Raw genomic sequence first — 26,450 nt, forward strand, 5'->3', positions numbered from 1 at the left:
ATGTGATAACAACTAGTTCACCACAAGGAATGCCTTCGTGAGACACTCTCCACACAGGACCACCTTAAGCGTGCCCATGTGGAGGCAGACCCCCCTCCCCCCAATTCTCAGCAAAATAACCAATTGGCCCAGTATTGATGTCTGACCGGAAAACAGTGTCTTTCACAGTTTCTGGCTGAAGTCGCCAAGTCGGGATGGCCGGTCGTGTGCTAGCCCAATTTTAGGATTATATTAGAATCAGCCCAGGTGCCCCACAGACTGTACACAGTCTCCCAGGTCTCGAGAAACCAATATCCTATCCAGCCTGCTATGTATATGATGAACTGCCAAATAATATGTGAACTCCTTGCAGGGCAGAGTTTTCTCAAGATATCTATGCAGTCCACCTGTGCATAACTTCAGTCAATGCTATTGCCATGCCCGGTTCCACCAACCCTTGTAAGGGCTTCCTGTTGAGGTGACCATCCAGGATACAATTTAAATTGCATGCCCAGACCAGAGGGATGCTCATGTTTAGGGCCAAGAGATCTCAGAGCCTCAAAAAGTAGCCCTTATCATCATAGTTAGAGGCACATATATTTAACAGCTACACTTCTATACCATCAAAGAGCCCATATTGCAGGACATACCTCCCTCCACTTCAGCCTGTGTCTCCCTATGCTGAAATGGCTATCTGGGAGCTATCCATATAGATAAACCACTGGTGCACGTGTAGTAAATAGAGGAGTACAGTTGGCCCCCTATTTCTTCTTAAGTTTGGTAGTTTCGTCTTCAACTATTTGTGTCTCCTGCAGCATTGCTATACCCACCCTGTGTCGTCTCAAATAGGTGTGTACTCTGTAACGCTTAGTGTAATCATGCAGGCACCTGTTGTTCCAAGTGATGATCTTCACCATTTCTGCCATGTGGACGAGTGTCACTGCCACCACAACCCTTCCAGAGGCGGAGCCAACAAGAGCCCCCTCATGTTGGCACCATCCATACCTTCCTGTACTGTGTTAAGATACATGCGCATTGTCCTAGTCATACTATATACCGTAAAAAAACTGAATATCAACCAAACCTCATTCCCACACCTAAAAGCATCAAAACGTGATGTCTCCCCATACCGTTCCCCACCTCCCTCGCCCTCAGTGTCACATTCCGAAACCCCAGCTGTGTATTCTAACAACAGAGTTCACTTAGGAACACAGAGAAAAGCACAATAGCAGGGGAGACCTGGCACCCCCCTCCCCCCAGTGCTTCCAACAGTCCTTGTAGTGTTACAACGATAGTCAAAGTCTGTCACAGGTAGTGGAGCACATCTCTGCTACCCCAAGCATCCCCTGCACTTCTTACCAGGAGGTCTTTGTAGGTTCCCCCTGCGGACAACCCAGAATCCACACATAGGTGAGGGGCCGGCCAGCCACCCCACCACCAGCAAAGCCTCCCCTCCGCCCCAGGCTCACCACCACGTGAGATCGTCATAGGTCAGTGGCCTGCGACGAGAAGTGCGAATAAACTGTTCCTGAGGCCTTCAGGGCTTTCCAGTCAACCTCCAGCTACATCCAGTGTGCCATCCGTTTGCACTTCTGTGCGCTGCAGCTCAACATTGTGGGTCATTCCCCACCTCCGCCATGCAGCTGAGCCGCTGGGCAGGAGCCCCCCATACAAGCCCCAGCCAGACCCGGAGCTGTCTCTGTGGTTCAGATAGTCCCAGCTCTCCTCCATAGAGCCAACATAGTAGGAGCACCCTCTTCCCCCCTCCATCATCTTCAACTTTGCCTGATACCGGAGAATATAGTAGAGATTGAATGTTGGAAGTTTCTGTTCGACAGGCAAAGATCATTTTCTTTGGACTTGAACCCTGGTTGTATTGCCTGGGAAGGTTCATAACATGCTCCCTTAAAATCTGGGGTCTCTGTTCTTTCTGACCCACTGTGGGATATTGTTCCGGTCTCTATAGTTGAAGATATTTGCAGTTATAGCCCTTTGGGGGACCTTGGGTGGAGGACGTCAGACCAGTGCTCGATGCTCTCTTTCGATCGCAAGTCCGATAAAACCTCCTTCCCCAGCAATCTTGCGAGCTAACTTTCAAGGAACAGTTCTGTTGCATTTCCTCGCACCCGTTCCGGGAACCCCACAAATCGTAAATTATAGCACCTGAATCTACCTTCTGCGTCTTCCAGGCACTAGTCAAAGCAGTGGGCCTGCCATGAAAGTGTATGCATAGTGGCCATAAAATCATTCACATACTGCCTAAGCACCTGTACTTTTGGTTGCACAGAGCAAATTTGCCTCATTCGTGATAGCGTCTATTTAATGTACCAGGAAATGCTTAGATCGCTGTCTGGATTTGCGAGCCTGCGTGTTCTGCACCAGAGGGCGGAGGTGCACTCCTTCCGTCTATTTTCGCTGTCCCTGTCCTCCCTGTACCGGCGAAGTGGTTCATGCGCAACTGCTGCGACTCCTAATCAGCCTTCCCTCGCACCACACTGGCACCGAAACCACAACCTCTCTTGGGAGGAGAACTGTCAGTGAGGTCCCACCTGGGAGACAGGACTTCTAGACCCTCAGGGCTCTAGGAAAGCAGGCTCAGGGCACCCCTAGGGCTAGACAGTCTCTCTGCGCCGTCCACTCAGGGGGCACGGGATGGGATACCCCAGTCGCAGTTCACACGAAGTTGCACCACTGGGTCGCCCCATGATCCCTCCCTGCTCAACCGGGCCCTGATCTAAGAGGGCCACAGGACGGTGTGCAGGCAGTCGACAACTCTCCTCGATGAGGGCTCCGCTGGATATTGGGGCCTGCTTCAGTTCCTCCCACGAAATGGCTGCAACAAAGTTAGGAATCAGGACAAAAAAAAGGCCCCCGTCAGCCCCCCACTGACCCGCCACTTGGGTCACTCTTCCTGGGCCCCCGCCTCTCGGTCACGTAGCCCCTCTGTGTCTCTGCGGTCTGTTCCAAACAGGGCCCTGACCAGGCACCCAGCTTCTATAGAGGGCCGCACCGGCCTTCTAACAGCCTGGACTGTGCTCCTACCTCTGCTCACTTCACATGGTCTCTGGGCAGTCTCCCTGCTGCACCGGCTCAATCAGAGGCTCCTGCAGTCAGGGCAGCCGCCAGTTGAGATGTTAGGAGTCCGCACCGGCCTCCACTGCACAGGCTGCCCCTCGCAGTAGAGATACGGCTGCAGGACCAGGCCCTGCTCCAGGGTCACTTCAATCTCCTACACTTCTCCACGGACCCTCATCAAAGCACAGACAGAGGGACAAGAAGGGGACTGCGATAACCTGGGTTATGCTCCACTCTTCCACACAGCTCACATGGCCACACATCGCGGGATCGGCGACCACGACAAGGTTCACGAATGGCTGTCCCTGCTCCCATGCAGGGCAGCAGCACGACTGGCAAAGTAGACAATTATCTCAGCAGGGAATGGGCAGCAGGATTGGGGCGGGGTGCTCCTCACTAACATGTCTTGCTGGATATCTTGCTTGCATGAGCTGTAATGGGGGAACCCGGTGTCCCTCAGAACCTGAGCGTTTACAAAATGTACTTCAAATGGTTCTGTCGGGTAACCAATTTATTAGTATTCCATAATAAATATATAGGAAGAAAACACCAAGAAAGCTTTTTTCTGCTTTTCAAGTTTAGTATATTATACTTTTTATCTTTTTATATCTGCAAGGCGGTCACATAAACATGTTCATAATTGAAAAGACAAATACTTGACTTATTGATGAATTAGTGATCATAAAGGGACAAGGTGGTGAAGAGAATACAATACAGTGCGAGCGTTAAAAAACACAATGTATAAAATGTGTGAATCAATTAACATCTGTTCCTATACAATCAAATCTCAAACAACCCTAATCTTGGTCTTTTTTCCATTTTAGGGCGTGGAGAACGTAGAGTATGGATTGTTAGAAGGCGTTGATATTTCGACCCAGGAATGTTCGTTACTAAACCAACGTCACAGCAGGTTTTCTTCAGCACAGAGGTGTGGACAGCCCGTAATGGTGGTGTTGATATCCACTTGTTGAACTTAAAGGGCAAATAGTGAATCCACCGTCCGGTTGGATTCTATCACTCAGCAAAGGCTGGTGTTAATGAGATACTCGCAATGTGTAGGCACCAGCACGCTGAAGACGGAACCAGATCCTGTGAGCCAGAAAGTAATCGAGGTTAGTTAAAGCCACTGTTGGAATCAGTAAAGGCAGCTCGTACAGGGCTTGGAACATTGGAGGAAACAACTATCATAGGCTTGAGTCCCAAAGGTAGCGGGTTTGCCAATCTGCTACCTGGTTGGACACTCCCAGGAGGTGCTCCACTGTTACCGACACCTGGTGTGCCAGACAGTATTCCCAGAAATCCTTGGCCAGATCCGCCATGGCCTTGGAGCGAGTTCCTCCCAGGTAACTGATGTAGTGTACTGCCGCTACGTTGTCCATCTTCAAGAGGACGCATGACTGGGCTCTGTCCTTGGTCCAACACCGGACCGGTAAGGAACCGGTCATCAATTCTAGGCAGTTAATGTGCAAGGCACGTTCTGCGGCAGACCAGCCACCACTTGTGGTGAATTCTCCACAGCATGCTCCCCATCCTGAACCACTGGCGTCTGACTCGATCACCAGGTCCGGTCGGCACACCTCCATGTGTGCGAGCCACCAATGAAGTTTGCCCGTTGCCTCTTTAGATAGAGGCACCTGTTGGGCGTATGTTCGCTCCGGTGCAGATAAAATGCCTTGAATCTCCGAAGGGCTCGAAAATGAATCGGCCCGGGGAAGATAGCCTGGATCGAAGCCGACAGTAGGCTGACCACTCTGGCAATGCTGTACAGGGATGTCTGAGGTCTTCCCCAAGATCTGCTGTACCTCGTGGCGGATTTTCATCAACTTCCTGGAAGGGAGATTCAGCGTGCTCTCCACCGAGTTGATCACAAAGCCTAGAAAAGTGATTGAACAGACAAGCAGGAGACAGGATTTTGTTTGATTACGAATGCTAGAGACTGCAGGAGATTTACTGCAGGCTTTAACTGCTGGCACAAAGCCCGGGGACACTGGGTCATGAACATCATGTTGTCCAGGTACACGATCATTCGGGCACCTTGCTCTCTCAATCTCTCCACCACCGTGTGCACCACCTTGGTGAAGCAACACAGCGCCGACGACAGGCCAAAAGGAAGAGAAGTGAATTCTAAGGTTTGGCCCTGCCACTGGATCTGGAGGAAGCGACAATGTGGCGGAAAGATGGGGACTGTGAGATAGGCATCTTTGAGGTCCAGCCGCACCAGCCAATCGTTGTGGTGTAAAAGGTCTCAGAGCAGGTGAATACCCTCCATCTTGAAGTGTCGGAAGACAAACCACTCGTTATATTCTCGTATGTTTATCACCAGTCGTTGACACCCCCTTCCTGCTTTTGTGCCAAGAACAGATTGCTTAAAAAAAACCTGTGGTGAGGGGCGGAACGACAAATCACTCTTTTCTCCAAGAGCTCCTGCACCTTCTGCTGGATAAGGACAGACAACCTGCCGGAAAAATAGAAGGGAGTTGGCTTAGGGGGGGAAGACCTGGTATGGGGAGCCATAGAACTCCACGTGGAAACCTTGCACCGTTTGGAGCACCCAAGTGTCGGCTGTAAGGGCCCACCAGTTGTCTAGAAACTGCCCCAACCTGCCCACAAGCAGCGACATGAGATAAATGAAGAACCCACCATGATAAGAGAGGGCTCCACCACCCTGTGAGCTGTTGTGCTGACCCCTGTGTCATGCTAGACCTCTGGTGGGGTAGAATGCTCCAAAACAGGACGAGCACTTCCATTGCCCTCTCTGAGACTGTTGGCCTCTGCCATAGGTGGACTGTGATGAGCAGCCATCCGAGCGCCCTCTACCACGGCCGGCCCCGCTGAAAACCCGTGCATTGAAAATGCGCTTCACTGTTTACTGGTCCTTATCCAGGTAGTTGAATGTAGAGACGAATTTGCTGAGCTCTTTCACAAATGGGTCGCCAAAGAGACCGCCCTGAGCCACCTAGCCTGCTTCTGCTGTGGCTAGCTCACTTAACTTAGGATCCAGCTTGATGAGCCGTGACCTACACCTCTCCGTGGAGATGGCACAGTTGGTGTTGCCCAAGAAGGATTGCTCTCTGCACCCAACTAGAGAGGACATCTGGCGTAATCAGGGCCCCGGATGCTTTGGTGCCCTTCGCCATATCAAAGATCTTCACTCAGGAGCCTGTGATGTCTGACAGGCCCTTCAAGACCTGTCAGTGCCCTTCTTTGTGTCCTTGATATATTTAGTTAAGAAAGTCACCATCCTAGCATTAATCTTGGGGGTAACCGCCACCTTACTGTCTAGATATGGACGAGGCCATTCCGCCCTAAGGAGGGAGCAGACTGGTCAAGTGGCTACATAACCGACTGGCCACATATTTCGCCACCTTCTCACAGGGGATCCTCTCTTGAGGACCGGGGGTGTAACAGTTCCTCAGGGTCCAAGAGATCTGATTGAGCATCTCGAGGGGGCTCCGAAGCCTGGCATGGCTCTGGGGGCAAGGAGGGAGAGGGGTGCCAGGATCGGCTGAGGTCTAAATCTCCATTGGATTTGTTGGAGGGCTGGGGAGAAGCAACCTGTCCTTGCTCGCTTGGGGGCTGGGGATCCTGCAGGGCTATCCCTGACTGGGAGGGTCCCCAAGAATGCCTCCTTGAGTCTATCAAAGGCATCCAGGTCCTCCCTTTCTGGGTGCAGACGTTTGCGTGGATTCTCAGAGGAGGCGGGGGTTGACGTCCTGCTCTAGAGGTTTGGGGGCTTAAGGCCCAGGCAATTTCTCCCTCGGGGCGAGGGGCTGCATGCATTTTTGTGCCAGATCCATTAGTCTCCTCTCCAGAGGGGCTACCACCTATGAGACCGCCCTGACTATGGAGGCATCCACCACGTCATAAAACTTGTTAGTGACCAGGAATATTGGGTGTCCTCCTCATAGTAGTAGTCAAAGTCCTCCATGGAGACATTCTCTCAGAGGGCTTTGAGGCCAGAGGTAAGTATCGGGTACGTATAGAGGTGGCCCCCCACCAGGTAAGTGTGCTGATATTGGCTGGAGCCCATAGGTTAGAGTCCCTTAGGGTAGAGACAATTATTATTGGCGCTATGTAGCACACCTGTGTAGGCCCTATCCCCAGTCTCTGTACACTCTGGGTGGGGGGTAAGAACTGTTCATTAGGACCACGGCAGACTAACTCCGAGCCTGTGTGAGTTTGCCAACACGTCTCAGGTGAGAGAAGCCTGCTCTCCTACCCTATGGGGCGTTCACACTCCAGGCTGGCCGGGGAATCAGCTTACACAGTCGACGTAGACGGAGGCTAACTGACTCGCTCTCCGGCCCGGCCGCTTTAGACCCAAGATAAGTGTCCACAACAGACTTGAGGCCAGCCCTCTCACCCCCCACCCCCACGCAGGTGGACTCCAGTGTTGGCCTCAACCGTAGATCGTTTCCCGGCCGCGTAGGAGCTACAAAGCATTTTTGCGGCCGCCGAAGAGAAGCAGCGGCTTTGTTTCACAAGTAAACAGTACCCAAAACCAAGCAAGCAATCAATAAAGCAAATAATATGCTGAAAATAAACCCTGAGAAGAGTGTCTGCACTTGACCGACACTGGCTGTAGCAGCGAAGAAAGAGGAAGTTCCAACAAGGACAACACCAGTTAACGAGCCAGGAGACGCCTGATTGGACGAGCGTTGTTGTTATGAACTTGATCGTTTTTTCTCAGGATTCATGAGATATGAAGTCCTTTATTTGATGATTTTATGTTTGAAATGGCTATTGTTTGGAATTAAAGAAGAAAGAAATGCCTAATCCTCATATCCGTGTCATGTAATAGAATTAACATTCAAGACTTTATTGATGTGTGGTAAATAAATAAATAATACCTCTATTTTTGACTGGATATAACAATAACAGATAGCTCAATAAATAAGAGTCAAGATTCGAGGTAGTAGGAGTTTGCAGGTTTAATACAGCATAAGGACAGGAACAGGACAACCTGCACGGGCAAGATCTGGGATGGCTAGCCAACAGGGGGCCCCGACAGCTGTCGGGCAGGATCTGGAATAAGCGCGCTGACTTTTAATAACAGTACACAAGTATATATACTAAAACAATTGCATTACAGTACATACAATAGGCGGAACAGTGGGTGGGGCCTGTAACAGTCGCGAAAGATAAGGGTGAAAGTAGGTGTAACAAGAGGCGTGAACATAGACATGTGATGTAAACGTAACGGAATATGTCACAAATGGGGCGGAAACATGGAGGGGGCTACCTAAGGAGCCGGGACCTCTAACCTAGTGGTGCGCGCAAACTAACAATGACGTGTTACTAGGGAGAAGCTGGGGGCTATGACTTCTGCGCTAGGAGCAGAGACTGAAGTCTGGAGAGTCAGAGCGACATGTACCTAAACACTATCTAGTATCTGATGTTTAGAGAACATGCTGATAGAATCCAGAAGTTATCAGGGTAAAGGCTAACGGATTCTAAGACTGGTGCATGAATTATTCTACATGTAGTACGTGTTGGGGAATATTAAATGACCATTAATACAGTATTTCTCTTACATGGAGACGTAAAGGCTAGACGATGACTGAAACTATTGATGCGATTCAGTAGCTTAGGAATGCAGAGAAGGAGAGCTGGACTGATAACTGGAATCATAACATACTCTTGGCAGACTGGCAGGCAGAGCCAGGCCGAGCCGGGCACTGTGAGGCAGGAAGTAAGTGAAGGGTCAGGGATACAGGTGGGGGCTGTATCGCTCCTCGGAGAGGGTTCAGAAGACAGGAGCTGAATCTGAGTCCGGGCCCTTTTGAGGCCTAGAAACGGGGACTTTACAATGAAATAACGTGCATACTGTGAAACGTGGCAACGTAGCTTTACATAGGCCTAATACTCGTAGCTTTCACGAGAACTGGAAACTGGCATACTAGAGTTGGACACAACTGTAATTGCATCTTTAATCGATCATGGGGAATACATATGCATATTAATCATGCACACATAACATAAGATGGGGGACACGTAGGGACACAGAACATGGCAAAATTTACTTTTCCACATTCCCTCCTTGTCACTACGTTTCCATCAGGAAACATCAATATTCATGATACCATCTATCATTTCATACAGTATCATTTGCTCGTCTCGAATTTTCTTGGAACGGGATTTAGGACGGGACTTGGGACTAGGAATACAAGAGGTAGCACAAATGCCGCAAATCGCAGGGCCACATTGTATACAGAGGCAGCAACTGAATATGATCGCTACTGCAATACCTAGAAATGACAACACTTTCCATCCCCAGGCAGAAATTATACTCCAGAACCAACCGGACCATGTCCAGGTGCCTGGATTCTGGTGTAACTGATGGGCAATTTTATGAAGTCTGGTTATAGCTGAATAAACAGACGGCGCGTTATTTGGAATGAAAATGCAGCAACTAGATCCGATGACTCTACATGCTCCTCCTCTATCGGCCAGTATGACATCAAGAACGAGACGATTTTGGAGCACGACAAATCGCATAGCAGATTGCTCTTCGGTTAAGTTACCTAGGGCAGAAGCAGTCTCATTCACTACTGCTTCAAGGGTTCTGGTTAACCTACGTATTAACTTACTATTCTGGATAGGTCCTATGAAGAAAAAGAATCCTCTATTGAAATCTGTATACTGTTCTAGAGCAGTTTCAGTATAATCGACAATTGGGGACTCGATCTCCCTTTTATGTCTAAGGTGTACTAGATGTGTGTTTCTGTGATAATCAGATGGGGCTAGGAAAACTGGTGGCAGTAGGAAGGCAATGTAACAGGTTCCTTCCCAATCGAGGGGCAGACGAACATATGCGGTCTGACCACAAACAAAATAAGAATGACGTGAAGCTTTGAAAATAGATTTCCCACTGTCACTATACTTGACAATAGTAGTACAATCACTATGTCCTACATGTACAGAACCATTATTCTTGACACATAATTCGCCTTTGACTGGTAATACTGAAATAGCAGGTAAGTCTGGAGTAGGATCAGACTGAACATTCAGGACCATAAAATTCGAAGAATAATTACCCAAATTATAAACTTCATTTTCTAGATCTAACCCTGTTCTGTGGGGAAGACCTTGCTTGTCTGGAAAACATGTACTGTTCAGAAAGGACATATCTGTTGAAGATGACGTTAACGTGGACCAGGCTCCACATGAACCGTTATGTGAAAATGGATAAGGAAAAAGTGGCAGAACTCCCTTCGATGTCTGGAACGGGGGGAGTCGACCACACACCCAACAATTAGTGGCATTGCTGGTCTGGTGTGAATAATGTAACATTCTAATAAATGTATTGTTTCGCATAGCAAGACGATAAGATAGTTCATGAGGAGGCAGATCACTAAACGTGTGCTGTACTGTAGCATTAGAAGACTTATTTACATGAGAAATTGGAAAACATAAATGAAATGCATAACTCGTGCAGGTAACCATCAGGCTTAAAAATAATATGAAACTTAGAAAAACAATACATCGGATTGAATTTTGACTAACTCTCTCGCTATGGGGGTCTATTTCATACATGTCAGAAACCTGTCTAACCGTTTCACCTAGGGGAGGACTTAGACAATTAAACTGGCTGACTTATTTTACTAGACCGTAACTTCTTTTTATACTCCTGCTGCGGAGTTTCCTCTAACAGGGGAGGCTTGGTATCAATGTCATTTGCGGGACAGTCCTTGAGAATAGTATTTTGACAGTCTTTAGGTAAAATGCAATCCTTGGCAAAAGATTTAGGTTTTAGTCCATGAAATTTCTTGACGTGCGACAGATGGACCCACCCCTTACGGCCCTCCAACTTCACGGCCGTACGGGTGGTCAGAAGGACTTGCTTCGGTTCCTTCCAGCGAGGCTCCAGCGGACTTGAACGATCAAAATTGCGGACGAGGACCAAGCTTCCTGGAACGATTTCATGCGGTTTCACCTCGGTATTGTCTGGAAATGCGGCGGCAACCTGTGAACGACAAGAGTGTAGGGCAGACATCAAGGAAGCTAGGTAATCTGTCAGCATATTACTGGAAACATCTGTAATACTTCGGGGTCTGGGTGTACCCCACATATTTGGGGGGCGGCCGAATACGACCTCATACGGGGACAGACCTGATCTGGAATGTGCGACCATGCGCATATAAAATAAGGCGACTGGCAGAGCTACTAGCCAGTCCACACCTTTCTCTTGACAGATTTTAGCAATACGTATTTTCAAGGTTTGATTATGTCTCTCTACGAGACCGGCTGCTTCTGGATGGCGTACACAATGGAACTTCCACTGGTACCCTAACAACAGGGAAACGTGCTTCATTAATTCAGATGAGAATGGCTGGCCGTTATCAGAATACACGACCCTAGGGAGTCCATAACGGGGGAAGAATTCACGAACCAACTGTTTGGCAGTGGTCGCGGCTGTGTAATCTGGGACTGGATATGCTTCTGTCCACCTGGACAAAGCGCATACAACTACAAGGACATACTTGAAACCTCGACATCGCTCCATCTGAATATAATCCATCTGGAGGACTTCAAAAGGGTGGTCTGGGGGCTGGAATCCACCTTGTTCCACCGGGACACTTTTACCTGGATTGAATTGACAACATATCATACAAGTACGGACTTTCTGCTTGGCTGCAGCTCGTAAATGCTTGTTAAACCAAATGTTCTGGATACTGTCTAACATGGCTTTTTCTCCTAAATGTGCAGGACTATGTGCGGTATTGATAATGACTTGAACCATTGAGTCGGGGAGAAACCATGTGGCTTTTCCCTTCGTCAACCATCCCTGATCTGTCTGGACCCCTCCTTGTTCGGACCATTTCTTGATTTCTTCGGGAGTAGCATGTAACTGGATATCTATGACATCTTGAGTAGGGTCCTTAACTGTCATACAAGTAGTCTGTTCTAGAGTGGATGTCGGTGTCTTGTTAACTAGTATGTCTGGAGTCTGTGCTGTAAGCTTGGCTGTTCGATCTGCTAGATCATTACCTTGGGAAATAATGTCAGTGACTTTCGTATGTGCTTTGCACTTCATGATAGCGATAGATGTCGGTAAATGTATTGCATCTAACAGAGCTTGAATGAGGAGACCATGCTGAATCTTGGTTCCATGAGAAGTCATGAAACCTCTCTCTTGCCAGAGCACTCCAAAGTCGTGTACAACTCCGAATGCGTAGCGTGAATCTGTGTAAATATTAACTGTCAGGTTCTTGGCGTGTATGCAGGCTTGTGTCAGAGCAACTAGCTCTGCTGCTTGAGCAGACAGGGTGTCAATACGGTGTGTTTCAATAACTTCAGTGTCAGTAGTCACTGCATACGCGGCTACTAGTTCTCCTGTACTCGTTCTCATACATGAACCATCCACATAAAGTGTCAGGTCAGGATCTGGTAATGGAATATCTGTCAGATCTTGTCTTGGCTTAGTCATAGTGTTAACAACTTCCACACAGTCATGTGTGGCAGGATTTGAAGTAACTGACGGTAACAGTGTAGCAGGATTTAGAACGTTGCAGCGTCTGATTTCTATGTGTGGCTGGAACAGTGTCAGTTCATAACCTGTCAAACGTGCAATTGTCAAGTGCTGGGTCTGTGTTCGGTTTAAAAGAACTTCCACGGAGTGTGGAACTTGTACTGTCAGGGAGTGTCCTAATACTATGGAATCACTTTGTCTAATAGCTAGTGCTGTGGCTGCAACTGACTTGAGGCACGCAGGCAGAGCCTGGGCTACTGGATCTAGTGTGCTCGAAAAATAAGCACAGGGCTTGTACTGTCCGGCTTGATCTTGTGTAAGAACAGATAATGCTGTACCATCACGTTCTGTGACAAAAAGTGTAAAAGGCTTACTGTAGTTCGGTGTAGCTAGAACAGGTGCTTGACATAAAGCTTTCTTTAGCTCATTAAAACTAAGTGTATGTTCAGATGTCCAAGGGAGGACAGTCGATACGGCTGCCTCCTGTGTCGTTAACTGTATCAGTGGCTTGGCTAGAAATGCATACTGAGGAATCCATTGTCAGCAATAAGAAGTGAGGCCAATAAAAGCACGTACCTCCTTCTGGGTCTTGGGCTGAGGAAGACTCGCTATTAACTGGATGCGATCGGGTGTCAACTGCCTACCCCACTTGGACAGTAAGTGGCCTAAGTAGATCACTTGCTGGACACAGAATTGAAGCTTTGAAGGAGACACCTTGTGCCCCATCTCGGCTAGGAAATACAGGACTGTAAGTGACGCTCGCTCGCAAGCACGTTCAGAACGGGCTGTGATCAGTAGATCATCGACATACTGGAGCAGGGCAGTGTCAGCTGGCATGTGAATATTGTCTAGTTGTCTTTTAAGTGCTTGACTGTAAATACTAGGACTTTCTGTGAAACCTTGAGGAGCTCGTGTGAATTTATAGCTCCTTCCATTTAAACAAAAACCGAAAAGGTACTGGCTGTCTGGATGAATGGGGACACTGAAAAACGCGTTCTTGAGGTCTATAACTGTGAAAAATGTGGCTTCAGAATCAATGGCTGTCAATAGGGAAGAAATATCTGGGACTACTGGGTACTGGGGAATGATACATTTATTGAGTTCTCGAAGGTCAATCACTAATCAATATACTGGGGGTGCATTTGGATCAGTACGTTTCATGACTGGAATGATAGGAGAATTACATACATTGGAGTCAGTTTCTACAACTACTCCTTGAGCAATGAGCTCGTCAATAATTTTGGATAAGGCTGCTACAGCCTCAGGTGGCAATCTGTACTGTCTGATTCGTGGCAAGACTACACCTTGCTTGAGAGTCACACGATGGGGTGTGATTTGCATGAAGCCAACATCAGTTGGACCTTGCGCCCATAGATGCTGCGGAACATTAGACAATCTTGGATCAAAATCACGCAAAACATAGTGACCCTTGAAGTCACGTAAAAACAAACGTATTCCCTCTGGGGAACAACAAATAACTGCACCTAATTCTTTCAGTGTCTTAATGCCTAACAGATTTTCTGGACAGGACTTCGTAAGCAATAGATCAGTAGTTCGGGACAATGGACCTACTTCTAGAGTAACTGGTTTGGAAATCTCGTTAACAATTGGCTTTCCTGAAAATCCAAGGGAAACATTTCTAGAGCCTGAGAGCGGAGCCCCTGGAACCTCGTCGTGACTAATAGTCGTCCTACTTGCCCCTGTATCAATCAGAAATTTTCTGTCTTTCCCTAATACTTGACTATGAACATAGGGACCTTCTTGATCTACAGGAATCTCGATGAGAGGCAAGCCTACCTCCCTCTCTAGGCTGTTTCATGAATACTGCTGGTACTCTGGATACTCGGACTGTGCATACTGGTACATCTGCTGTGTAACATGCTGTGTTGCAGCGATAGGCTGCGGTGCTGGAACTGTCTGTTGTGCATTCTGTGGCTGAGAAGTCTGTGAAACTTGTTCTTGTCTAGGCGGACGTGGTCTTTCTTTAGTTTTACCAGTGGCTATGTTGTGTTTCAGAACTGCACACTCGTTTATAAAATGACCTGGCTGTTTACAATAATTGCATGTCCCTTTAACGGGAGCTGCAGGATGACTGGCTTGATTCGGACCCCTCTTCTGACTGTCTTGAGGAACAGATTGTGCAACTAGTACTTTCATTTTCGTGTCTTTCATACGTCTTCTCTCGTGTTCTTGCTCTTCCCTGATTCTATTCTGGTGATACTGGAGCATCTGAAGCATTTGGGACGGAGTATTAGCTTGCCAGGTACTTTCGACTTTCAAAACTCGATTTTTAACTTGTGGACTTGAATTCTCGACTAATTTAGTAACAAAAAGATGAGGGTATGACTCACTACTCGTCTTGAGACCACTGTTAATGCTAAAGCATTTCTCGAATCTAGAATAAAAATCACTAGTATCTTCGTCTGGTTTCTGTTTACAGGCTGAGATTGCATCCCAGTCTTCCTTTTTAGTGGCTAATAATCTTGGCAAAACTTGTATTAATAGTTCAGGTAATTCTTTACATTTGCCTCCTAGACCGGTACCTGGTACACGTGTATTTTCTTCAGCTTCTAGAGCTGCCCAATCGATCTTTTTCTCTCCCACCTCCCAATCTTTTTCCTTGAGTTTTTCGTATATGCCCGCAGGCAACAGGACTTTTAGCATTTTAATAATATCTGGATACGTGTATTCTCCCATACGGAGCATGTCTTTTAATTCTCGGTGGAACCCTGCTGGATCTTTGTCGTGACAGGGAATTAATTTCTTCATCTCTAAGAGTTCCATCTTGGTAACTGGGGTGTAAACAAATACTCGTTGCATTTCACCACCCGCTGTCCTAACTGGGTGTACTTCTCGTAATGGATTCTGTCTGTCTATATAAAACGGTTTACTTTCTGGAGGTGAGACATGAACAAAATGCGGGTTCAAAAACGTTCTATATTTGTGGCGCTGTTCTAGAATGACACTAATTAAATCGGTACCTAAACCTTTCCATCTATACTGGAGTAACTCGTTCAGGACATCATGTAACGGACCTGGATCAGAATGTTGACCCTCATACAGTGTAATGAGGTGCTGGATCATATACATACCCACCAGTCGCTGCTCGGCTGGGGGCAGTTTCAGAAACATTTGTGCCACTATTTCGTCTGGAAAAGTGGTAGAATCAGTAATCCATCGGACTGCTGATCGGGCTAGTTCTTGTTCATGCATAGTACTTAATTCACTATAACCGATTCGTGATTTCAGAATTTGATCGGTAGCTTGAAATACTTGTTCCAGAGAACCTTGTTCTGGTGCTGGAAGATGAACAGTTCTCTTGTGTTCTAGGCGTAAATGTCGGTCTGGAATTCTAGATTTACCTACATACGCTATTCTGGCGGGATTCTCGTCCTCTACCTCTTCAGTATAAGAGTCATTTTCTTTCTCGCTCCCTAGAGCTTCATTGCGTTGTTCGTGTAACCTTATTATTTCTTTACGAATTTTCTTGTACATACTCTCTATACTATTGAGTGTCTTGTGCTTACCCTCGGCTATATTATCACTCCACCTTGTCAGAACTTTCATTTCGGTCGGATCTTTAGTCGGGGAATCTTGTTCCCTAATTAAACAATTGATCAGAAACTTTAATAACATGAACTGGATCTCAGCTTTTCTGAGAGACATGACTTCAGCAATACTTTCTGGATCTTGTCCTGTACGAATGAAACGATACATTCTGTCTAGATCTTCTTTCATATTCGGTAGGGTGACCAAATACTCGGACACCTGTCTTATACGTATGGAATATAGAACCATACTATCCTCGCCTGTAACTGGATCATAACCGCATTCAGTAAGAGCTCGCCTGATTTCTGCAACGGACTTATATTTGGGCGTACGCTGTAACGCACGTTCATGTAACTCGACTGGTCCTAGATGTCTACTTGGCGGCGGGGTGCCAGGAGGACCTCCTCCCGCGGCCCCTATACTGGAATCATCGACTGATACTCTTCGTGCTGGCAAGGTGACTGACGTGGCGGGAATTTGTACTACGGGTTGGACCGGGGGTACCGTAGCAGGTACTGCAAAAGGTGCCCCGGTGTCTGGAGGAGCAGGAATTACATGATTTACAGGGACTGGCGGAACAGGATTTGCATATTCTGGGACTGTGTCGTCCAAATAGGACGAGATAAAAATATCAGCTGCGGTCGGTTTGTGACGCAGATTGGTCGGAACTAAGGGTGGCGGAAAATTACTGGATGCCTCCGGGGTTGCTTTTGGCAAGCCCTCGGCAAGAAGAGGATACATACCCTTAATGAGGGCATTCCTCTGTCTGTCTGACTGTTCGGTTTTAACTCGTTCAACTATTTCGATTAATTCCCTTTCTTGGGCTCTTTCTAAGGATTCTCTACTTAATTCTGACTTTCTGATTTCTTTTTCGGTTCTTTTATGAGATTCTTTGCGCCATAACTCGATGGCATCTTTCTGTGACTGTCTGGCTTTCTTTTTCCATAATACTTCCATCTGTACTTTTCTTCTAACTGTTTGGTGTACTCCACCCATAAATCTAGATATAATATGGCACTTATGCCATGCTTTTGATACATAAAATGACCTGGACTGTCCCTAGGCGGGACAGGAACTGCTTCTTCTAACAGACCTTTTCTAGTTTTTAACTGACGTAACTTGGAAAACAATGGCATGACTGGGCTGGAGTCTAGACACAATACAATACACAATGAACACGATGATTACTAAACAACACATTCATACCACGACATTGAAATACATGAATGACATTTAGGATAACAGTTTTGACAAAATACTACCTGGAATACTGAAAACAGAATACATGAATTTCTCGAGAACAGAACGGACTAGAACAGAAACTAGATGCACTGCTAAAACAGTACGAAACTTACCGGTCTCATAAAGAGACACGTCAGGACCCGCATCCACCTAAGTGGACACTTCGTGTTGGATCTGCGTACCCAAACCCACGGACCAGAGACAATGCAATTGACCCTGTCTAGATACTACCCCAGCAATGGTACTCACCGGGCAGCAAGAACGGAAGGCGTCGGACTGGACTGGACTGCTACGACGCCGGACGGACGAACTTCGGACTTCTGTTACGGGTGGGCCTCCGGATACCTCGGACCTTGGACTCTCGGCTTGGGCTCTGGTCAGGACTCGCCGCGTTCCTCCACCGCCTCGTCTGGATGCTGGACCGCAACCTCCGTCTCCTCCGTGGGCCTGAGGGATACTTGAAGCAGAAATATCTGCACGTGCACGGTATGGTTCCGTCACGGCTGCAGAGGATCAGGGGGCTTGCGTGGCTTCTCCGGCGCGTGGGGAAAGGGCAAGTCCCTGTTCGGGCGCCATTATGTGGTAAATAAATAAATAATACCTCTATTTTTGACTGGATATAACAATAACAGATAGCTCAATAAATAAGAGTCAAGATTCGAGGTAGTAGGAGTTTGCAGGTTTAATACAGCATAAGGACAGGAACAGGACAACCTGCACGGGCAAGATCTGGGATGGCTAGCCAACAGGGGGCCCCGACAGCTGTCGGGCAGGATCTGGAATGAGCGCGCTGACTTTTAATAACAGTACACAAGTATATATACTAAAACAATTGCATTACAGTACATACAATAGGCGGAACAGTGGGTGGGGCCTGTAACAGTCGTGAAAGATAAGGGTGAAAGTAGGTGTAACAAGAGGCGTGAACATAGACATGTGATGTAAACGTAACGGAATATGTCACAAATGGGGCGGAAACATGGAGGGGGCTACCTAAGGAGCCGGGACCTCTAACCTAGTGGTGCGCGCAAACTAACAATGACGTGTTACTAGGGAGAAGCTGGGGGCTATGACTTCTGCGCTAGGAGCAGAGACTGAAGTCTGGAGAGTCAGAGCGACATGTACCTAAACACTATCTAGTATCTGATGTTTAGAGAACATGCTGATAGAATCCAGAAGTTATCAGGGTAAAGGCTAACGGATTCTAAGACTGGTGCATGAATTATTCTACATGTAGTACGTGTTGGGGAATATTAAATGACCATTAATACAGTATTTCTCTTACATGGAGACGTAAAGGCTAGACGATGACTGAAACTATTGATGCGATTCAGTAGCTTAGGAATGCAGAGAAGGAGAGCTGGACTGATAACTGGAATCATAACATACTCTTGGCAGACTGGCAGGCAGAGCCAGGCCGAGCCGGGCACTGTGAGGCAGGAAGTAAGTGAAGGGTCAGGGATACAGGTGGGGGCTGTATCGCTCCTCGGAGAGGGTTCAGAAGACAGGAGCTGAATCTGAGTCCGGGCCCTTTTGAGGCCTAGAAACGGGGACTTTACAATGAAATAACGTGCATACTGTGAAACGTGGCAACGTAGCTTTACATAGGCCTAATACTCGTAGCTTTCACGAGAACTGGAAACTGGCATACTAGAGTTGGACACAACTGTAATTGCATCTTTAATCGATCATGGGGAATACATATGCATATTAATCATGCACACATAACATAAGATGGGGGACACGTAGGGACACAGAACATGGCAAAATTTACTTTTCCACAGATGAGGGATCTGTACACTGCCATAATGATAGTTTCAGGGTATCGTGTCTTTACGACGTAGGATCTGGACATGTTGTCCTAGTGTTCTAGGATGTGTTTCTAACGTCACTCGGTGCAGAGCAGGTATGTAGGGGAATGCTGTGGTACAGATGCTTTGTTGTGCATGCTTGGACAGGTGCGGTGATATGGAGAAGTGTTCATTGGGGGATCTGTGAGTCCGAGTACTGATTGCTCTACTTAAGTGTTTGGGGTGAATGTATCACATTATTCCGCTGTATTTCTCCCCGCAGGGAATCTCAACGCGGTTGTTACAACAACCGCGTTGTGATTCCGCATACCAATACTCCGCAAGTCGGAACAACGACTTGCGGAGGGGGGCGCTGGATGTTGGAATAGTATAATTTACTATTCCAACTCCAGTCTGTGCGGACAATAGGGAAGGTGTTGGATTTTAAATCCAACACCTTCCCCCCCACAAGTCGTTGTTCTGACCTGCGGAGTAATGGTAGGCGGAATCACAACGCAGTCGTTGTAACGACTGTGTTGTGATTCCCTGCGGGGAGAAAGATTTGTGGTAAACGTTGTTTACCGTTTGTGGTGGTTGTGTATGGGCATGTGCAGAGAGCCCTTATGTTTGTAGCAGTGAGTGGTGCAGAGCAGTTACTCAAGAGACGAGTTCAATGCAGAGGTGCTCTGTCTGTATACTCTTCTCTATAAGAAAAATATGGACCCTCTTACATACCCTTTGCACAAAGTCAACAGGCACATGACAGGCTAGTTACCATGCATTTGACACTTTTTGGACTTATTTCCTCCTAGTATCTCACACTTTGCCACAACTGAGTTAGAGATGCTGTAGTGGCAGAGTGAAATTGCCCAGATTCCTTTCTTCCACCCTAATGCTTTAGGCTCCATAGGCTCATTCCAGATGGAAAAGGATACTTCCCTTATGATTGATTGATTCCCCTGGGGACGAGGGTCTGGGATCCTTCCTCACTGAATTAGGTAGGTTTCCGTTCGATATTTGTTCTTGTGGAACTTCAAGGCAGAGACAAATGAACCTCTGTATTCCCCTCTGTCGACTGTATTAGTCAATGAGATCATAAGATGTTCTGAGCTAGTAAGGATTACAAACCCTACTGCAACTCCGTGTAATGTGTCATATTTTCATTGAGCCTTTAAAATAATGTAAATTCTTATAGAATGGGTGTTGTCACCTTGTTTCGCCAGCACTTCTGCAGGCAAGTATTGCCTCTTCTCCTTGAGACTCGGGACTAGGTACTACAGTGAAATCATTGAAATGTGAACCTACCTGGATGAGATTGACCCGCCATTCACCAGATCCTTATATATAAAATTCAGGCTGGGCACTCTGCCACTCTTATCTTTCATCTGTAAATGGAGGACCCATGCAGTGAGTGGCCCAGCCTGTGGAGCAGCCCAGGAGACAGGTGCTCACTTACTTTTTTTTTGTCCAGCATATACCCAACAAAGAATGTAAATGTTTTTGTACTTGTATAGCGCGCAGCTACCCGGACCGGGTCTCCCGGCGCTTGTACTCATACTGCTAAGTAACCCTTCCTGGTTTTCCTTGTGAAGTGTCCACTCCTGGGCACCCCCATGGTGAAACCAGGCATCCTCGCGCTGTTGGGGCTGTTGTGGAGATTAAGCAAGCTATTGCCCAGAGTTGCAGCGTGGGACCCATGATTAGAATAGGCACTGAGGCGAGAATATCCGGTCAGAGGAATTTTGAGCCCGGGACCCGCCGAGGCGGGAATCGAACCCTGTCCCGGGCCAGAGCTCTGCATCAAGGAAAATGCTGGATTGTACTCTTATTCAGACTTCTTGCAATAAGGCTCCACAAATCAGCCTTGCGGATCTGCAGGTCAGATACTGGATCTTGTGCGGTCTTTTCTATAGCTACATTTTTAGAAGCCATCTGGCCTGTTCGCGCCAGGATAATCACGCAAACACTAGATTCCAAACGTCAAGTCATGATGGTTGCCACTGTACATCCTTGCCTAGCCAATTATTAAATATAACCTGCAAATAAATCTTGAATTTTATAACCTAATGATGCTTTTACACAGTTCTGTTTTTTAAAATTGTGTTTTAAATGTTTATCTTATATTTATTTGATTAACATTGCAATGTGCCCTCTATTTTATGTTGGTTTTATGGTCTCTGACCTAAATAAAGTATTCAAACTAAGCGAAAGGTGAACGGGCTCTTTTTAGGCTTTGATGTTCAAGTAGCAGCAAGGTCAAACAATTGGGACTTGCTCTTGGAGAATGGTATTGGTGTAAAACATGTAGTTCAGGCATTACATATTCCACTCTCAATAAATTAGTTATCTAAGCAGTGTTATTTCTTTTAAGAAAAAAACGTGCATTAATCAAAAATGCTCAGTTACTTTATGAAGTTATGTAGCATTTATCTTGCCTTATGCTATCTCCTTAATTATGTTCATCCCAATGTCTGTGCTCCGTGCAGAGAGTTGAGGTGTGCAAGGATTACAAACATACATGTATTCAATCTAGGATTTAACCAAGCACAAAGTCTACTGTCTGATTCTCTGGTGCGTTCATGTAGTACTGTTTAAGAGCCTGTTGTATTTGTGAACTCACAGAAGAGTTTAGTGTCTTTGTGAACTCACAGAGGAGTTTAGTGTCGCTGTGATGTTGGGCTTGCCAGTTCAGTTGTTCCGACAGGGAAATTGCAGTAGACAGTGAGCTGTTCCACAGCAGCCTGGGTTATTGGGCGTTGTCAGGTTGGCCTTCCGTGGTGTGGGTGCTCTTGCTGTGCTGGGTTGCAGCATCTGCAAAATGCAGGTGCTGGGTTGTTGCTCTAGCTTAGATGATGACTGTAGTGTGCACGGGACACTCCATCTTCATTGCAGGTTGTGGTCATCTTATCAGGGTCACACATGTTTGTAGGGTACAGAGACAGGCCATCTCACTAGATGCTTCTTGCAGGATTCTGCATTATCCCACATTGGCTGTACCACTGTGGAGTGCAAGGCTCGTGGTAATGACAGGCCACCTCACTGGATGCCTCTCACAGGGGTACAAAACTGCCTCGCGCTTGCAGGAAACAGGGTCTCACAAAGGTGACGGGTCACCTTATAGGTATAGGGCGCCTGTCAGAGGGTTACAGGTTATCCTTTCTTCTGCAGATTACAGGGTCTTACAGTCGTGACAGGATACCTTATGGGGAAAAGTCGAAAATCTGCATGTCTACCACAAGACTGCATACTTCGTCAAGTGGCTTGCTTGGGATGATCAGCTTTGGGTTAGTGCTGGGCCCGTAAAGCGTTTCCTCTGGTCTCACTCTGACTTAGCAGTGCTAAGTACCTCAAGGCAGCATGGGCCCAAGGCACCTGAAACTTTGGTGGTACAGGGTTGTTCTCGGGAAGGAGTGCAGTCTAACCACCTCTTCAGCAAGACTCTGCTGCATAGATCTTCCCCACAATCCTAGGAATTTCTACCTCCTTACAGAAAGACAGCTGTGGATTCTGTTCCTACTCTTCTCTTTCCTTCACATTGGTGAGCAGAAGGAGATAACTTGATTTGGGACATCTTTATGTCCTGTCCTGAGAATTAGTGGTCTTTCCAAATGACAAACCCGTTCAAAGTTATATCCCAATATTTAGAATGAATCTTCCCCCCCCCCCCCCCCCCCCCAGTGCATTTGTTAGCCATAGCTCCATGGATGCTTCCAGTGGATCAAACTGTCAATGTGCCTCTTCTGTATTATAAGTTCCTACCTAAACTATCTGTTGTAGCACGACACACAGCACAGGGAGCTCTCTCAGACAAGAAACCACCTTAAGTTAGCATTAGAATCCTCCAAGCTCTCTGGTCTTTGGGATGCGCAACTCGGCTACCCCAACTTCAAAAAACGAGTCTGGAAAAACATAAAACGAATCTCCTTATTGGAGGACAAGCGAGCTTCTCAAAGATCTCATGCCTGGATGACCCTTGCCTCCTACAAATCACTTGCCCCATAACAATACTTTAACCAGGGCAATCCTAGGGCCATAAAAATTAACTTCCTAAGGTACAGACTGGGGATTCTTCCATGCACCCAGCATCTACCAACATGGCTGAGGACAAAAGGACAAAATACTTGCAGGCTGTATAACACTAACAATGGCGACATTCTTTATTTAATCTGCCTATTCGAAGTACTGCACCAAGCGCTGCAACAGTTCCTAAAAGAACACCTTAAACAGAAAAGTATCCACACCAAAAGGCAAGCAGTGCTGGCCTGATTAAACCCAACAAATATCCAACTAAACTGCAGATTGTTAAAATTCCTGACGGTGGCTGAACAAACAATGCCAAAAATACTGAAAAATGCTTCACAAAGGCCGCCGCCACAAGCTGACCTGACCAGCAGACGGGTAAAAGGACTTAGCGGAACCTTCTTAAGGATGCCTACCAGCAGCAGAGGGACAAATCTTGCAATAAGCAGAGTGCATTTGAAAGATGCGACAAATGGGCAAGCAGGGCTGAAGTATGGAAAATCTGAGAGAAGCACATTACAGCATCCAGCGACTCAATGACTTTTTTTAACTAGCACAACAGAACTGTGATTTTAAATTGTAATGATTTTTCTCTCTTTGGCTTTTTACTGGTTTTAAACAAGTATGTTTTAGGAATTTTGTAGCGTTATTATTGCAACGGTTTTAATTAACTATGCAAAAATAAAATAAACTTGAAACTTGCAACCTCCAGGCAGAGCGTGCAGGTCACAAGGTCAGATTTCATATCTACGTGTTGCTGACTCTCACGTCACCCCGTAAACCACTGTAATTGATTCATTCTTTTAGTCTGAGCACAAAAGCTTGTTCCTGGTCATGGGTATTGAAAGCCAGCAGTGCAGTTGGCTTCACAAATAATACAAAAAAGAAGAAAGAACCTTAAAGAGTAGCACTGAGGGAGACATGCTGGTGAGTTTGAACGGCTGTCTTTGGCTAGCACTCACATAATGAAGCACCCTACTACTTGAAGGTCTTAATACATAGGGGGTGGGGGGGACTCCATCATGGCAGAGCACCTCACACATATCCAACCACGCACATGCACCCCTGTCATATACTAGGGGAATAATGGGTTCCAGTTATGACGTCTTGCACAGATTTCACATGAAATAGCCAGTACACATTTTCAGCAGTGAGTTGAGGTTAAAAAGGCCTGGTTTACCCCACTACTAGAATTCGCCAACTGTTATCAATGCCATAGCCTGCACATGGAGAATTGATTTGGTCACGCTCTAAGGATTACTACCTTTGGTGAACCCCAACAAGGACTAGCACTCTGTAAGCAACATGCCATATTCATGTAGAGCCCTGATAAGGAGGCCCTTGATACGGGTCTCCTGCACAGGTCTGTCCATGTTAAAATGAGAAGCGGGGTTCACACAGACACTGCTCCAGGGGCATTCAGCCCTAAATACTTGATCATAGTTGTCAAATATATATATATACACAGCCCGTTTTAGTCAGTTAAGGACAAAATGAATATTGAATGTTCATGTCTCACCCAAGGATAGATCTCGTACTGCTGTGCTTGCTCGCAGGAAAGCGCTGGTACATTTCTGTTGTATTCTACACTAATGTTAGGTAGCGCTTAAGTAGCATATGGGGAGAGTGGTTGAAAGGCGTTTTTGACATGGACCCATTTAAGCCAACCCTAGACCCTTACAGGATGTTTTCCTCAAAGGGTGACCTGTTTCTATATGCAGGATTTAGGCCATGCAGGAAGATGGTGCTATTCACCCATAGCACTGTACCAATCGCATATGGTTGGGATCTGCACCCCCCAGAGAAGAGTTCATCATTGGCGCAGTGTCAGGGAGCCACTCTATATAAGGAGTGGGGCAAGGCTGCACCCATATATGAGTGTCTGTAAGTCCATCTGGGGAGAGCCTACGGGGGGAGCCTGCAACCTGCAACAATACAGGAAGGGCAGGGCTGTCCTGCCCTGATAAGGAGCCACCTCCATACAGGTGGGCTCAGGGCTGCTCTTCACTGGAGGGATCTTTAGTACTTGGAGACCTCCCCTGAATACGTAGACTCTGCACATGGGGATCTTTATATGGGACCTGGTGGTTATGAGTCAAGTTCAACCTATAACCCTTGTCTAATTCTCTCCTTATCTCTAGGCCAAACTTCCACGTGGGATACATCAGGTGAGACCTCACCTGCAGAACATTGACAATGTGCCTTTACTGGTTCCCCTCTTCACGGACTGCACCCCAGAAAGTAAGTGGATAAATCGTGAATTGTGCCATGGAGTTTGTGACACTCATATGTGGTATGAGCAGAGAGTTGCTCACTATGCAAATGCCTGACTTCAAAATAATCACAGGCACCTTGGGCAGCTTTCTGCCACGTTACTATAATCGCAGGATGTTGAACCGAACTCCCTCTCGCACCAGCCAAAGGATGAACTTCGGAGAGAGGGAGTGCTCTGCTTGTATTATTAATTAGGGTCCAGAGTTCTGTAATCAGAGCTGACTTGTCTGGGAATGGTTGTTTATTTTTTAGGTCGAAGTCTACAAGACAGTGCAGCTGTCTGGTTTGCTAAAGACACCTTGGGGACATTTAGGGAGTGCATTGCACCTGTTTACCGTTGGCTTTAAAGGTTGTAACTCACATTTTCTTGCTTTCTATTTGCTGGCTTTATTTGTTTTAGGCTGTCCAGGTGAGTTTGTCCCTCACAAGGGGCAACGCTTTTTCACTTCAACTCCCCTTGTATTCTTCCACTAGTGCTCCTTTCTGTAAGCAGACCTGTAAATCTTGTTCTTATCTTTTCACATTCGCTGTGCATTCAGACATAAAGCTCAAATGTCTGGCTCTGCCTTCCAAGGGAGCTTGTTTTTTACTTTTCTTTATCTGACATCAAAGTGAGAGGATTTATGTATCGTGCTGGATACTGAGGGTAGGAAAGATTTTTTTTCTAGTACGCAACTATATTTCAAAGAACTGTGCAAGTATTTCAGAATATATCGGAATTAAGAATGCACAAGTGAAGCGCATTTTTGTTAATGTTGAAGTGTGTTGCAAACACATTCTTTAATATGATCAGAACACATCAATATACTAGCTGATGTAATTTCCACTCATTTTCTTTTGTGCGTTGTATAGTTTTATTAGTAAAACTGAATGCCAGTGCAAATGTAATGGTCATTTCAGTTGAAAATGTGTTGTCTGTAAGGGCAGTGTGCTACCACATTATTCATACTCCGCTCTGCGCCCCTCCACTGTGCACAACCCCACACCACTGCGCTCTGCACCACTCCACACCACTGTACTCTGCAGCACTTCACTCTGCGCCACTGCAC

General features: G+C 46.7%; 1 protein-coding gene across 4 annotated transcripts in view; it reads left to right on the forward strand.

Annotated features, from left to right (window-relative positions):
* The window catches only part of TMEM94 (transmembrane protein 94), a 968,231-nt gene that overhangs the window by 751,943 nt on the left and 189,838 nt on the right, over positions 1 to 26,450 (forward strand). For all 4 annotated transcript variants that reach the window (XM_078654522.1, XM_078654523.1, XM_078654524.1 and 1 more), the window contains one exon: positions 25,269 to 25,368. In XM_078654522.1, the coding sequence (XP_078510648.1) occupies positions 25,269 to 25,368 (100 nt within the window). The remainder of the gene's footprint in view (positions 1 to 25,268; positions 25,369 to 26,450) is intronic.

The sequence above is a fragment of the Lissotriton helveticus genome, chromosome 7, assembly GCF_964261635.1.
Source record: "Lissotriton helveticus chromosome 7, aLisHel1.1, whole genome shotgun sequence".
NCBI classification, from domain to species: Eukaryota; Metazoa; Chordata; class Amphibia; order Caudata; family Salamandridae; genus Lissotriton; species Lissotriton helveticus.